This window comes from Rhinatrema bivittatum, chromosome 4 (assembly GCF_901001135.1).
Source record: "Rhinatrema bivittatum chromosome 4, aRhiBiv1.1, whole genome shotgun sequence".
NCBI classification, from domain to species: domain Eukaryota; kingdom Metazoa; phylum Chordata; class Amphibia; order Gymnophiona; family Rhinatrematidae; genus Rhinatrema; species Rhinatrema bivittatum.
The window spans coordinates 392,137,331-392,151,871 of record NC_042618.1 but is presented as its reverse complement, the minus strand read 5'-3'; the positions used below and the strand labels follow the sequence as shown (position 1 = coordinate 392,151,871).

Sequence of the window (14,541 nt, the reverse complement as noted above, 5' to 3'; positions counted from 1 at the left end):
TGGATGATTGGTGGGGTAGTTTTCCTTTTTGTTGAGCACTTCAACAAATTAAATATCTGGGTATGTGGGCTCCTAGAGACTTGACACAGCTCTATGAGGCTAATTTTAGAGGTTTAATTGATGACTTTGACCAACAGTTACAGATCTGGAAGGGCTTGCCGGTGTCTTTAATGGGCAGGAATGCATTGCTCAAAATTCTTATACTACCTAAGTTACTTTATAGACTATAAATGTTGCCCTGTTGGAATCCCACACATGATTTGGCTCGGCTCAAGGCAATGGTTGCTTGTTTCCTTTGGAGAGGTTGACAGCCCAAAATTGGCACAATAAATTAACTTGAAGCAGAAAAAAAGGTGGACTAGATATCCCAAATTTTCCCTTATACAATTTGGCCTGCAATTTGAGATTTTTGGGTGAGTATTGGGGTATAAATTTGTCTTTGATGCCTTCCACTTGTTAGAGGAGACATGTAAACCATTGATTTCAATGGGACGGATTCATTTGTTGACTGCAGCCTTGCCTTTGGAGGCAAAAGGGAATGTCTTTCTGTGATCTATTATAGAGGCCTGGAAACTTTTAAGATGACACTTGGGAAGGCCATTGAATGTCTATATTTTTCTTTCACTTTTAAATAATCCCTGTTTCTTGTCTGGGTTGTACAGTCATGTATTTATGGACTGGAAGGACCATGGGATTGTTTACTTGCAGCAATTAGTAGAGGAAGAATCAGGAATTTTCTTGAGTTTTTCGCAGTTACAAGCTACCTATCATATCCCCAAGTCAAACTTTTTTGGGTACTTACAGGTGCAGCACTATTTACAGTCTCTGGAACTGTCCACAGACCTGATTAAGCTGGAGCTTAAATTGGCCACTTAGTTGGAGCAGGTTGCCAGGGGGAAAAACTCCATTGCCTATTGGTATCATTTTAGTAAATTTCACTTAAATTCTTCCTTTTTGGTCAATTTGACAGATTAATGACAGGGGAAGCTTTGGGGCTGGTATTTTTAGAAACACAGAAATTACAAGTAGGGGTTTCCTTCAGAGAAATGCAGTATAAAATCATGCACCATTGTCAAGCTGATAGGGTTCGCTACACATAAATGCACTCTTGACACGAGCTCCTTCATTCATCTTTTCCTGACATGTCATATCAACTTTTCCTTTTGGGAGGCAGTTCTTTTTTCCATACGGAGATTCAGTTTCCTTTCCAAGGGGAGGTTTTGTTATTGAGTGGAATGAATTTGTTATGTAATGTGGTTCCATCTACTATAAAAAGTCAATATGTCTTTATTTCACACCTCCTCATTTTTTTTGTTTATGCCAGAGTCATCTTTAAGAGCCTTCCCCTTGCACTGAGAGAGCTAGGAACAACTACCAAGCCAACACAGAGTATGTGTGTGTGAGGGGAGAGCTAAAGTGGGGAAAGAAAGAATGGGATGTCAGGATTGGGGAAACGACAGTCATTCTTCTAGAGAAGTTAATGAGTGATGTTTGCCAGCCCAGCCCTCTTCCATTTTTTACATATTTATCGCAAGTCTAAAAGGCGTTCTTGAGGACAGAGATGAGCATGCATTTTGGGTCTTCATTAAAGTACAAATATACTCTTAATTTGCAAGAAAATTGTGTAGGTTGCAGCATGCACAAGGTAGAACTTGCAAGCAGATTTGTCTTAGTACCTATTTTCCTCACCTTTTTGTCCTAGTTCGCAATCATTTAATCTGTGCTATGTTATACTGTAAATGAATGATCAGGCTTGTGTTCAGTGGTTTATTTACAGTGCACATTCATTTACAATCAAATATCTGCTTACCTTCAGCAGTAAACACAGATACAAAAGGATCCACTTCCTGGATTCACAGTTAGGACAGCAATATTACAGGAGATGCCTTCTCCTGGAGACCTGGGCATAATCTACTGATCCCAGCTGGGCTCTGACTCTTATCTTCCCCAGCTGGATCCTGCCCAAAGGATTTTCCCTGCCCAGTAAGGGCCTGCCCACAGAGTTCTCACCCTCTGTAGGATTTAAGGTGGACCAGCTAGCCTGGTCCTGCATAGGTTAAAGAGAGGGGGTCTAGGAACAGTCTTTCACATACTATATGACATGTAATTTTATTGTATGGTACCCTGGGTGTAAAATAATTAATGAAAACCTTCAATGAACCAGGCCGATGCTGTGTACACAATTGATAAGCTTATTTTTTGTCATGCTCCTCTACTTTATTGACTAGTTTTAAGCTACTTAAATAGTTGTAACTTTTAAGAAAGGGGACAGAAAGGTTCTTGTTCCCTCAGGGTTGAGAGAGTGAAATGGTGGTATATGTAACTAAGTTTATGAGTAGACCTAGCCTTCCACCAAATGGGAGATTAAACTTGATACATATTGGCAACATTTTGCTGAAAAAAAAAACCCTAGTGCAAATGACATTTCTTACACACACTGAAATTGATAATACTTTTCTTCAGATTTAATTGACTAGGGCGACCTTGTGATTTATAGCTTTGCTTTATTCATAGCACACACATAACAGAGTCATAATGTAGAAGCAGAATAATTCAATTTCTTTTTGACATTGTAAATCATCCATACATTTGCCTGCCAGTACCTGAAAATGAAGTATGCATATATATTGCAGAAAATAAACCACTAAATCTTTGACTAAGAAATATTGCTATGCTGTATATTGACGATGAATCTTAAAATTTGTCCCTCTTAATATAAAAAAACAAAAAATATGTATATATTTATTTTGTGTTTATTTATGTATTTATTTTAAAGTTTTAATACTTTGCCTATACCGGACCAACAATGCTAGGCAGATTACAATAAAACATAGACATGTTAAATATTAACAAATTATACACAAAAAAATAACAGCCTAGCCTTTAACAATCAATATACACTATACACCTCATATTTCACAGAAAACCAAAATTAATATCCAAGGGTAATGGACTGCTAACGCGGCATCTAAGAGGCAAATAAACTTCTAAATAAATACATGGTATAATTGTTTTATGTTTATGAGAATAATCATATTTTTATGCATCTGTGGGAGTTTTAAAGTGTGCATAATGTTATGACTCAAACAATGAGGTTAATAATCAACCCGCAGAAGTTGCCACAGAAATGGCTGGGTATCACAAGATATTTTTTCCCCACACCATTTGCATAATAGGCAAAGGAGTCCTGCAGTGACTTTGCCAAACCTCCATGAGGTACAATAGATACGTTTTGTGAGAAAATTCAGCAGAACTGATAATGAGCTGATTTGTAATATTTTCTCAGTTCATCAAGTTCCTTACTTGGTGCCTCCATATTAATACCGACAAGGGAAGAAATCAGAAGAATGGATACCTATCGATGAGCTTACTCAGGAGCAGAATCTACTCTATGGAACTCTCTCTGAGACTACTCCTACTTCAGGAAGCAAGGAAGAGCCTGGCTCTTCTGCCAGGCCATGAATGCTAATCCTATAAGTATCTCTACTCTGGAGTGCAGTCTGAAACCTGCTCAGCACATGCATTAGAATAAAGCTGTCTGCTACAAACTGCTTGGCACCACATATATTAGTGCCTGAATGCACTGCTGCAATGTATTTTGCTGAGATGTTGTGTATGTTACGGAGATTCAGCTTAAGATGTTTGTTTGATTGTTTCAAGTTTAGACCTTATTGTTCACCTCTCCTTCCAATTAGAATTGATTTACATCAAGTTTAATCCTTACTGTCCAGCTTCACCTTCAGATTACAATTGATAAGGTGCTATACCTACAGATCTTTGTTTGTTCCCATTTTAATATGTTGCGCCCTTCCTCAGGTGATACAGATAAATAATTAGGGAGAGGAGAGTGGTACCTGGAGGCAGCTGATCAGAAGGAGAGGGAGGAAGGAGACCTGGTATCAATAGTGGTTGATTAAGAAATGGGAGGTAAAAAGAGAGACATAAAATGAAAAAATGCCCCCGCCCCATTGAAATTAGTGTTGATATGTCTATGAATTGAATAGCTGCAGTTTCTTTGTAGATCCTGATTCCTAAGTATTTAGCAGCATCTATCAGGGCTTAGGCAACAGTATCTGTTCTGACAGCATTGTAGGGCACCATTGTTTCATCTTTTCACAGATGTGTCTGGATCTCTTTTTCATGTAGGTCAATACTGTGAAGTTTATGAGTAAGTTAAGTATTATGGACATAACACAAATCCAAGCTTAGGAGACCTGTGGTCCACTCTGTCTGACACTAGACCTGTGTGGCAAAAGTGTCTCTACCAGCAGCATATGCCACACTGAGACAACTGTTTGGATCATTATAGTGTGAAAGCCTCATCACCAGCATTAAAATGGTGGTCCCAAGAGGATGGGTTTCCAAAATAGCAAGGTTAATTCAGCCATGATATGTTTTGTAGAAAGTATTGTACAAGGTAAAAGCTGTCGTTCTGGCAGTTCCTTGCAGAATCAATCAGTGGGTGGTATATATTTCTATAATCAAATACACTAGTTTATTTATACTTCAATTGCTTATTAGCATCCTAGAACGCCTTCTCTTATGACAAGAATCTTCCATCACTGATACATCTAGAATCGGGGATATTTTGACATTAGTTTGCATGCAATACTCTATAATCTGATTAGCCTTAATTCTACTGATTGAGGAAGGCTTTGAAATAACTTGTTTCAATTTTTAAAGGATGCATAAATCCAGATTTTGTAATCTCATTATTTAACTAAACTCTGATGCCTGATGTTAAGAGGAAACTGCTTAGCATGGCTGCTGATACTTACATACTATGCTGGATTTACAAACTGGAAAATAATAGTTGGTGCTAAAATATTTCACCTCTAGAAATTATAAAGATGAAAAAAAAAAAGACAAGAGTGTAATTTTAACACTTCTGCTTTGGAGCTTTAATGATATCGTATGCTGCTCAAATTTTATTGTTCTGGTTTGTTAATATCACCAAAATTCTACAGAGGAAGTCTATTCTTCCTGTTTATAGAATTGCAAATATTGAGCCACTTATCTGGCTAAAGTTTAGCTAGATAAGTCATTAGTCTGCTAAAATTTAGCCGGATAAAGATGAGGTGTTCCTAGCGCAAGTCAAAGTAAAGTAATCTGGCTAATTTAGCAGATTTTCAACTATAACCAGCTAATAGGGTCATTTATTATTTTGGTTAGGGCCCAAATGTACATTAAATGGATCGAATATGCATATATCCACAATATCGCTGTGATAGTGCGCTATCGTGGTGATATCACATGCTATATGCAATATATTTATTTTATTTATTTATTTATTTAAAACCTTTTCTATACCGGTGCTATCACATCGGTTTACATCATAACAAAATGCTTAGAAAGTACATTTAACAAGGGAACAACATGGTAAGGGTAGGGTGCACTCATAGAAAAGCATAGAAAAAACAGCACAACTGGCAAGAGTTTCTAATATAGTGAATGTTGGTATATATCATTCTCGATAATGTAAATAATAACATACAATTATGATATTATGTACAAGAGTGCATATAGTCACAGATTACAATGATATTAGCAATGGTGGCGGGTTATAGAGGGAGGCAGCTTTTAGCAGGGAGAGTCAGATTGTAGCAGGGAGAGTTGGTTAGTCAGGAAATGCCTGTTTAAACAACCATGTTTTTAGTTTTTTTCTGAATTTGAAGTGACAGGATTCAAGACGGAGTTTTGAAGGCAGGGAGTTCCAATGTGAAGGGCCTGCGATCGTGAGTGCACGTTCTCTTGTGGTGGAAAGGTGTGCCATTTTTAGGGAGGGCACATGAAGTGTTCCCTGCCCAGATACCCTCCCCTTTTACAATGACCTTCTTTGCATGCATTTGTGAAAAATTTCAAGATTCAGTTGTGCATAACACAGTCCTTCATAGAGGGTTCTGGAAGTTGGCTCGAAAATGTAGATCTTAGGGGAAGGCCTGGCTGAAAAGCCATGCCTTAGCTTTTTTCCCGAGTTTAAGGCAGCATGGATCCAGGCACGAGGTTAATGATACTTTGTAGTCATGAAGAACTGTTTAACATGTGCTGCTTATTGTAGATATATAACATTTTTCAAAACTGGCTCGTTTAATGGATAATTTTCAAAAGTATTTGTACATGTAAAATGCAGTTTTATACACATGAATGGGCTTTTTGAAACCCTGGGGGTTGTAAACATAAAACTATGCATGGAAGCACCTTCACATGTACTTTTATATGTTCTTGAAAGAGGCATTCCAAGGAGCACAGTTGAGGTGGGAGACCATTTATGCACATATTTTTGATGTTTGAAAATATGCATGTAAACATACATACACACATTTACACAGGAAAGGTACCAGGTACCAGGGGCAGGACTGGTGAGAGGATACCCATTCCTGCCCTGCAGAATCTAGGGTTCCACTGAAGTTTGGTGGCAGGGGGAGAGGTTCTGGGGAGCAAATATTGGGATTTCTGGTCCTCTCCTTGCTGGTCCTGTGCTGGTCACTGGTTTCTTGGCCCTAAGGGGACGTTGAAAGTTAGTGACATCAAGGGCCAGGGTGGGCAGGAGATTCTTTCCTGCCTTACAGACTGTTGTGTTTACTGAGAGGTTGATCCTTTACATTCCATCTCACTCATTGATGTCACAAGAAGGTAATTATCCGATGATTCCATCACCAAAAGCCTTTAACAAAATCACTGTTTTTGTTATACAGCTCTAAATTGGTTGAGTAAGGTACCACAAGCTGTGCGTTTATCGACTGATGTTATGCCTTTTAGATGTTCTTGAAAAATCTTTTTATTTTCTTCTATTTGTTGTGCGCCTACTTCTGTTGAAATTTTTTATGTTTCACTGTTATCCACCCTGAGTGATTTTAGGAGGACAGGACAAATATCAAATAAACAAATAAAAATAGTCAGTACTCAGTGCAACTCTAAAAATAGCAAGACTGTACTTTCTTTGAGAAATTTTGGTGGAAGGAAATTGGAAGAGCAAAATTTGAGTGGTGTATGATATCACTAAAGCCCTAAGAATGACTGACAGTAAAAAGTGTTTAAAAAAAATCACAGTCAGTGGTTTTCCTTTTTTAAAAACCTTTGTAATTGGAAGATCATCTTCATCATGAACATGGTGCCAGCTGAGCTGTGCAGAGACAACAAAGAGATAATGCTGTATTTATTTGTTCTTCGGCAATTTTTGTCACATACAATAAATCCCATCAATTAATAGTATGACGCCATTCCCACTAATAATAGGATTAAACTGTTTAAAGAGAAGAAATAGCATCCCATATATGTCAAATCCTTTAATGGCATCTTGTAAGCAGGGTGGCTAGTACTGGAAGGACTGTATGAAGGAAACAGATGGCTTTGCTCTCACTAAAAATTCCAGACATGTCAATAAGTCCAAGCTACCATAAATCAGTCTGCTGTTTTCAACTTCTATCTGTATGGAATTTTATAATGGTACAAATAGGTAAGCAAAGCCAATATGACTCAATCCTTCTAAATGTATGCACCAAAGTAGAAATCTGCAGTACAGAGCTCTGTATTCCCCAAGCCAGTCCCAATATTGGGCTGATGCAATAACCTGTGTCTTAAGAGCCTGTGTGCACAGGTTAAATGTTTTTGTTTTTTTAACTCCCGATGCAGTAAGCAAATGTTATGCTAATGCATCGGGAGTTAAAATATATGAACCCCCAGCCTAAAATGCGTGGTCAGGACAGGCTGAACGCACATTTCAACTCAGGAGGGGAGGGGATGAACAGGAGAGCATGGACAGGAGCACATCTTTTCTTGTGCTCCCAATTTAGGAGCCCATCTTTTTTTTGGGTTCCTAGCTGGCTATTGTGGTTAGGCTTAGAAAGATAAAGGCACTGTCAAGTTGCCGCCACTTGTCCTCGTGGGTAGTGGGGGAACCCTGGCGGGAGATCCTGCTTTAGAAACTTTTCTCCATCTCTGACCAACAGCAAAGTTTCCAGTACTAAGACGTTGTGCACTCAGCCAGCGCTCTTCTCTTCCTTGGGAGGGAATGCCCTCATTTGCATGGAATTTCCATGAGAGGGCGCTGAGCTGAGCGCACATTTTTAAACGCATATTTTGTTCAAGTAAAACTCCTTCCTGCATCGGGAGTAATGTTTACCTGCACAAAATGTGCGCTCAAGTGTGGGTTAAAAAAAACATGCTTTCAGCTGAACGCCCTTTATTGCTTTGGCCTGTCTGTGTTTTGTGGCATGAGACAAGTTACAGAGGGAGGAATAGCTCCAGAGATTTGGACATGCATACTGGGTCTTCACAAGGAATTGGCAATAACAGCAAACGCCCTGTGTTTCTGAGTCAGTCTGCAAGTCTGCAAACATTGAAGCCTTAAGCAGCCCTTGCCTGGGGCACCATTTTGTCCAGCAACTGCCCTGCATGTTTGCAACTCAAGAATTCTGAAGGAGGCTATAATCCTGAGAAAGGAACGCTAAATAACCAAACAGAAGCTCAAAGGAAAGTTGCCAGCTCTCCCTTTTTAAAAGAGGCTCCCTCTTACATGGCCAAAACATTCATTGTTTCCTCATTTTCTCCCTTCTAAAATGCCTCTTCACTTCAATGCATTTCAATTGGAGATTAAGACATCTCCCTTATTTCTCTTCCAAATTTCTCTCCTGGGGTTTCATTGTTGACGTGCATGATTCAGAGTGTCCCTGATGACTTGCTGTTAGTTGGCAGCGTGAACATTAGACCCCCAGTTTGTTTTCTTTGCCTTAGGGAAAAATTCTTTGGCTTGTCACCGACAAAGAATATAAGCAAGTTAAAAAGTCCTGTATTGGTGTAGAATCATGAAGAATGACATGTGACAGATTTATTTATTTATTTATTTAACACTTTTTATATACCGGCATTCGTAGGACACATCATGTCGGTTCACAAGTAAGTTCACTGAGAAAGGAAATTACAATGAACGAGGATAGAGGGCTAACTGGAAAATAATTGGATAATATACGATACTGGATAAAATACGAAAGTACAAGGAGAGAGAGTCAACGAGCAGAGATACAACTTTGTTGAACGAAATGGAATTTGATTATCCATGTTAAGTTTAGATATGCATAAAAATGTTAAGGAGGCGTGTGCACTTATGAACTTAGCATATGAACTTATTTACAGTATAAAGGAGGCATGTGCACTTATGTACAATGTTTGTAATGCATTGGATTCACCTAAATTTTAAATGTCTAAGCAAAGTAATTGCTTGCTTAGTGCCATTGTTTACTTGCCTTTGGGCACAAATCTGAAATCAAAGGAGAAAACCTGATTTCCTATGCAATACCTAGCTTCTAGAAAAGTACTTACATACAGGTCCGTAGTGCTACACAAACACATTCCTAATGCATTTGGTCTGGGCTTACATAATAATAATTGTTTCTGATCTGCTGCCTTTGCCTTCAATCTAATACAAAGAATGCTGATGCTCTCACAGATATTTAATTGTTGAGTCTCTGTCTTTCAACTGCTGCTTTTAGGAATCACCATGATAGAGCAATTCTGAGTTAATTTTTGAAAAAATAAAACAATAGCAACAGATACTCAATAGAAGTAAGTAAAACAGTATATTTGCCATAGAAAAACACTGTTTGGTTTTTTAGGGATGTGCAGCAATAAAAGATTGGGTTTTTTTGTTTTGCGGATTTCATTTTTTTAATGTTTTTTGTTGTTGTTTTGTTTTTTTGTACTGATCCCCCCCCCCCCCCCACATTAAAATTAAAAAATCCCCCAAAACAACCCTCCTCCCACTCTCAAGAAATCCTTGGGGCCTAGGTCTACCCGGCTGGGACCTCCTTGAGCCCCCTGACACCCTTCCCCATCCCTAGTCCTCTTCACCCCATTCTGGTCCTCCTCCCTTCCTCTCCCCATCCCTGGCCCTCGCAGCCTTTCCTGAGATCTCCTGCCTCTACTGATACTTGAGATCTTTTTTCCTTACCTGGTAAAAGGAAAATAAATTATACAGACACAAGTAAGGTTTATAATGTAGTATAAAAGAAGGAAATGTTTCTCAATGTATGTCAGAATTTTCACTTTTATGTCAGAGAATCTACTCTTGAACTGCCGCAGGAAACTGAGAGGCTATGCCTTAGACCAACTCCCTGTCGTCAACATTACCGGGGGGGAGAGATGACAGTATCAGTTCCTAGGGGCAGCAAAATTCTAAACCTGCCACTGAGCACAACATGAGTTAGGGCACAAAAGTTATGTTCCTAACACTCTGAACACATTTTTGTATGCATAAACCATATTTTATGTGCAGAAAATATGGTTTACGTGCACAAATTATGTTTTCTGCACATAAAATGTGATTTATGCACACAGAAATGCTTTCTGCGTAGAAAGCATTGTTTTGAATACACAAATCATGTGTGCACATAAACCATGTTTTCTTCATATAAAATATGATTCATGCACAGAAATCAATATTTTTCTGGTGCTAAGTCTTTTCTTTGTGCATATTTTCTGATTTGTGTGTATTTTTTTTAACTCCTGATTCATTAGCATACCATTAATTTCCTGCTTCGGGAATTAAAAAGAAAAATTAGCTTGCATGTTACAAAACTAAGCGCTGAATTTCAGCACATAGTTTTAATGCTCAGCTTAGTACATTGGCTCCAGTATTTGCCAGTCCAGCACTTATTTGTTTACCTCATTTCTTGTCTATAAGAAAAAAACGAATTAAGCTAGAGACCAGTTTCTGAAACAGTGAAACTTAGATATACATATGCGACATGTCTGCGCTTTCCTTTCCTTCACTTATTATATGATTACCCTTTTTATCCTTAAAGAAATCTTATTAATGTTAAATTTTGCTTTTTCTTCCTTCAGCTGGATAATCCAGATGAGCAAGCAGCACAAATCAGACGTGAATTAGATGGACGCCTTCAAATGGCAGATCAGATTGCCAGGGTAAGGTTAAGGGATTTTACTATTAACTATTCTCATGTTTTGTTTCGAGGCTGCTTCCATAAAAATTATTTCTAAAATGTTCTGATGGTATGGGGGAAGCGAAAATAAAGTTAGATTTTAAGTACATTGCAGCAAGGAAAAATGGGCAGACTAAGATGATGACAGTATATAAAATGTCTAAATAAAAAAATGGACTCTCTACCTGGGTAACATCAAGCTAGGTTGAGAGAACCTTGCCCAAATCTCATCTTGGAGTGAGTTTCCTCACTCCGAAGGCCAGCTAATCTTCACAAGAGATCACTGTTCTGTTCGTAGGTGTCACGTAGCATGTCAAAGTGGCCCCTAACCCCCTACACACTTACCTAATCCCCACCTCGAGTTACTAGGTGGGCCTACCCTAGGGATACAAATACCTGCCTATAGGCCATGCTATTATGGCCAGGCGCGCTCTCTCTCTCTCTCTCTCTCTCTTTCTCTCTCTCTCTCTCTCTCTCTCGTTAAAGGCCTATCGCATGCGAAAACGGGGCTTTTCACATGCGATAAGCACTTAACGCATGCGAAAACGCCTTACCGCATTTTGATAAATGACCCCCTAAGTGGCACTGAATATCAGCCTGATATGTGTCTACACATTGGGACACTCACTTCCAGGTCCGGATTTGCCAATAGGATTGTGCCTAGGGTGGTAAAACTCGGGGTGGGGGACAGCAGGCCGGCTGATGATTTGCAGACTTCCCAGCTCTGCTGAATTTCACTCAGCAGAGAACAGGGGGGAAGGGGTGAGGCTGGAAGGAAGAGAGCAAAGAAGACCTTCTCTACCCCCATAGTCCAGCCTCCACTGCCCCACCCTTCCTCCCACCCCATCCAGAGAATAAAAAAGAAGCCGCTCTGTTCCCTAATCCAGCCTCTCCCTCCCTGTCATACAGAGCTATGACAGGGAGGGGGTGAGCAGGGAGGGGGTGAGCAGGGAGAGTAGAGCAAGGAAGACTGTGCCTTAGACCTTCTGCTCAGTTTCTTGTTCCGGGAACGGGAGGGAATAAAAGCAACACTGGTGCTTAGGGATGGCAAAATCCTAAATCTGTCACTGCTCAGTTGCTCACTACCTTGTCTAGCAACTCTCTGAGTTTCCAGTCAGAGTCTCCAGGTCCAGAGATCTAACTTTAGGACCCCCCAGGAGAGTTTCCAGTTTCTCTGGGGTGCCATTGTTGATAAAATCCTGCTGTTGTGCCACTCGACAGAGCACCAGAGTGGCCACAACACAGATTAGAAAGCGCTGCCCCTTCCTATACTGCTTCTTCTGCTTCCTGCTACTGTCAGTGGGAGAGGAACACAGCTAGAAAGACTTTAGAAAGAGCAGTATGAGAGGCAAGTAGGTGAGCCTGTGCAGGGGTGGCGGTGGAGGAGGGGAAGTCATTCAAGCAAGAAATGCAAGTAGATAAGAAAAACTGTGACGATGAGGGAGAGGAGAAAAAAATCTAGGAAAGGGAGGACTCAGGGCATTATACACCATTTTCTATTGCATATGAGACCTTGAAGGTAGGTGTCACCAATGTGGGTTTCTTCCTATTTCCTTCCACGTACCATGTTGGTGGCACTTGAGGTGCTTGGTGCTACTTGGTCATCGGTGGCTCTACTACATGTAACAGAAAATGATGTGTGAATTTCTTCAGTCTCTCACCCATCCTCGTCCTCTGCTCCTCAGTTATTTCATTAATCTCAGGATGAGCAAACCCCCAAAATTAGCAAATATGTTCACTACCTGCGTTTCTGAGTTACAGAGACACACCCTACGATTCTTGACCTTAAAGTGGGCATTATTCCTACATTTCTCTAGGTTTTCTGATTGGATCTTTGTTTTCATTACAAACAATTTTCATGGCAACATTTTTTACACACCCCCAGTGCCTCCTTGACCCAGGAAAGGTGGCTCTGTCAGCGGGTTCAGGAAATTGACACTCAATTTTACATGCGTCGGTTTTTCAAATCCACTGACAGCCATCGGTTGGGAGAACGGACACAGTTAAAATTGAGCGTCAGTTCTCCTAACCGGACTGGCCAGCATATTTTTTTTTATATATTTAACTTTTTTTTTTTTAACATTTTTTGTTTCTCTGACTTAATATTACTAGGATATTAAGTCGGAGGGTGTGCAGAAAAGCAGTATTTTCTGCTTTTCTGTACACTTTTTCAGGCTGCTCATAAATTAACGCCTGTCAATTCGTTGAAATTGTCTAATTACTGAAGCACCAGAGTTAGAGTGGAGTCAAAACATTGTGAGCTGGTATCACAAGCCTAATCCCTGTCCTTAATTTGGACATTCAGTATGCTACTATATTTAACAATAAGCAATTTACAATCTGTATTATGCTTTTATTTCCCCAAATCCAAAATAACAAAGTTTTAAATAAGAAACCATGGTTTTCTGTGTATCCAAAATATGTATTATTTTTAACATTCACTATAAATTCTTTGGGAAGTAACTGAGCCAATTTGTTATGTCTGTATTAAGTACAATGGTTATTATAGGAAAGATCATGGCTGGCATTGCTTTATGGTTTGCTGAGATTGTCTGTTGTGCAAATTGAACTGAACAGTTTTCTAATTTGTGTAATAAAACATCACTTTACAGAATAATAATTAGAAGTTTTACATATGAATTGGAGCATGTCTATGTATAGCCCTGACTGACAGAAGATACTGAGGAGCTGAAGATGGTTGTATAATTGTGGAGATAGCTCATTGTTTCTCAATGAGATGTTGGCAGGATCCCACACTGGTCCTTTGATGTCTTGGCATATTGTAATTGGACTCTTACTCAGTCTATCACAAAAATAGTTGTGAGAGCAAATTGTAGGAGGTCAGTTGCGTGCAATATACTGTTCATTCCATATAATGTTATTTTGAATGGAAACAATGAGTTTTTAACCTTAGCTACTAAGAATTTGTTTCATGGGAACTGAACATGTATAAATTGTGTACTTTTTCATAAATTTGACCTTCAGAACATTATGATTTCTAAGCAGCAGTAGCAGCAGCCCACATCTGAATGATTCAGGACGTAAATAAAAAAGAATCTATAGTTGTTTTCAGTAATATATACCAAAAAAAATGTGAAATCTGTAGGTTTATTATTCCCAGAGGAAAGAAAAATATATAAACAGTTCTAATGATTTTTCATGTTACCAATGTCTTCTGAAGGGATTTGTTTTATTTATTTAAAATAGTTCTAGCCCAAATGATCCCTTGTTCTCAGTGGGGTACAACAAACATACATAATAAAATCGAAAAACATATATGAAAATCTTCATTAACATACAATCAAGGGCATATACTGTATCTCAATATTTGCCAAAGCACGGATAAATTCATCCCAACAAAATTCAAAACAAGCGATCATAAAAATGGCAGAACTGCAAACAATGGCCTGGATTTATCAAAATGCACTAAATATCGCATGCAATAGGAAAAGGGGCGTTTTTTATGGTAATAGGCTGTTTATCGCAAAGTGTGCTATCTTAGCACTTTGCATAGGTATTACCACAGATTGCGATAACTTTTTCACACTTTGCGGTACGTACCACAATTCTTGCAATTCCTACCTAGGACTGGACTCTCTACATG

At 39.0% G+C, this 14,541-nt stretch overlaps 1 protein-coding gene across 6 annotated transcripts in view; it reads left to right on the top strand.

The window, feature by feature from the left end:
* Positions 1 to 14,541, top strand: part of CADPS (calcium dependent secretion activator) — a 1,086,201-nt gene that overhangs the window by 473,457 nt on the left and 598,203 nt on the right. For all 6 annotated transcript variants that reach the window (XM_029601011.1, XM_029601008.1, XM_029601007.1 and 3 more), the window contains one exon: positions 10,840 to 10,920. In XM_029601011.1, the coding sequence (XP_029456871.1) occupies positions 10,840 to 10,920 (81 nt within the window). The remainder of the gene's footprint in view (positions 1 to 10,839; positions 10,921 to 14,541) is intronic.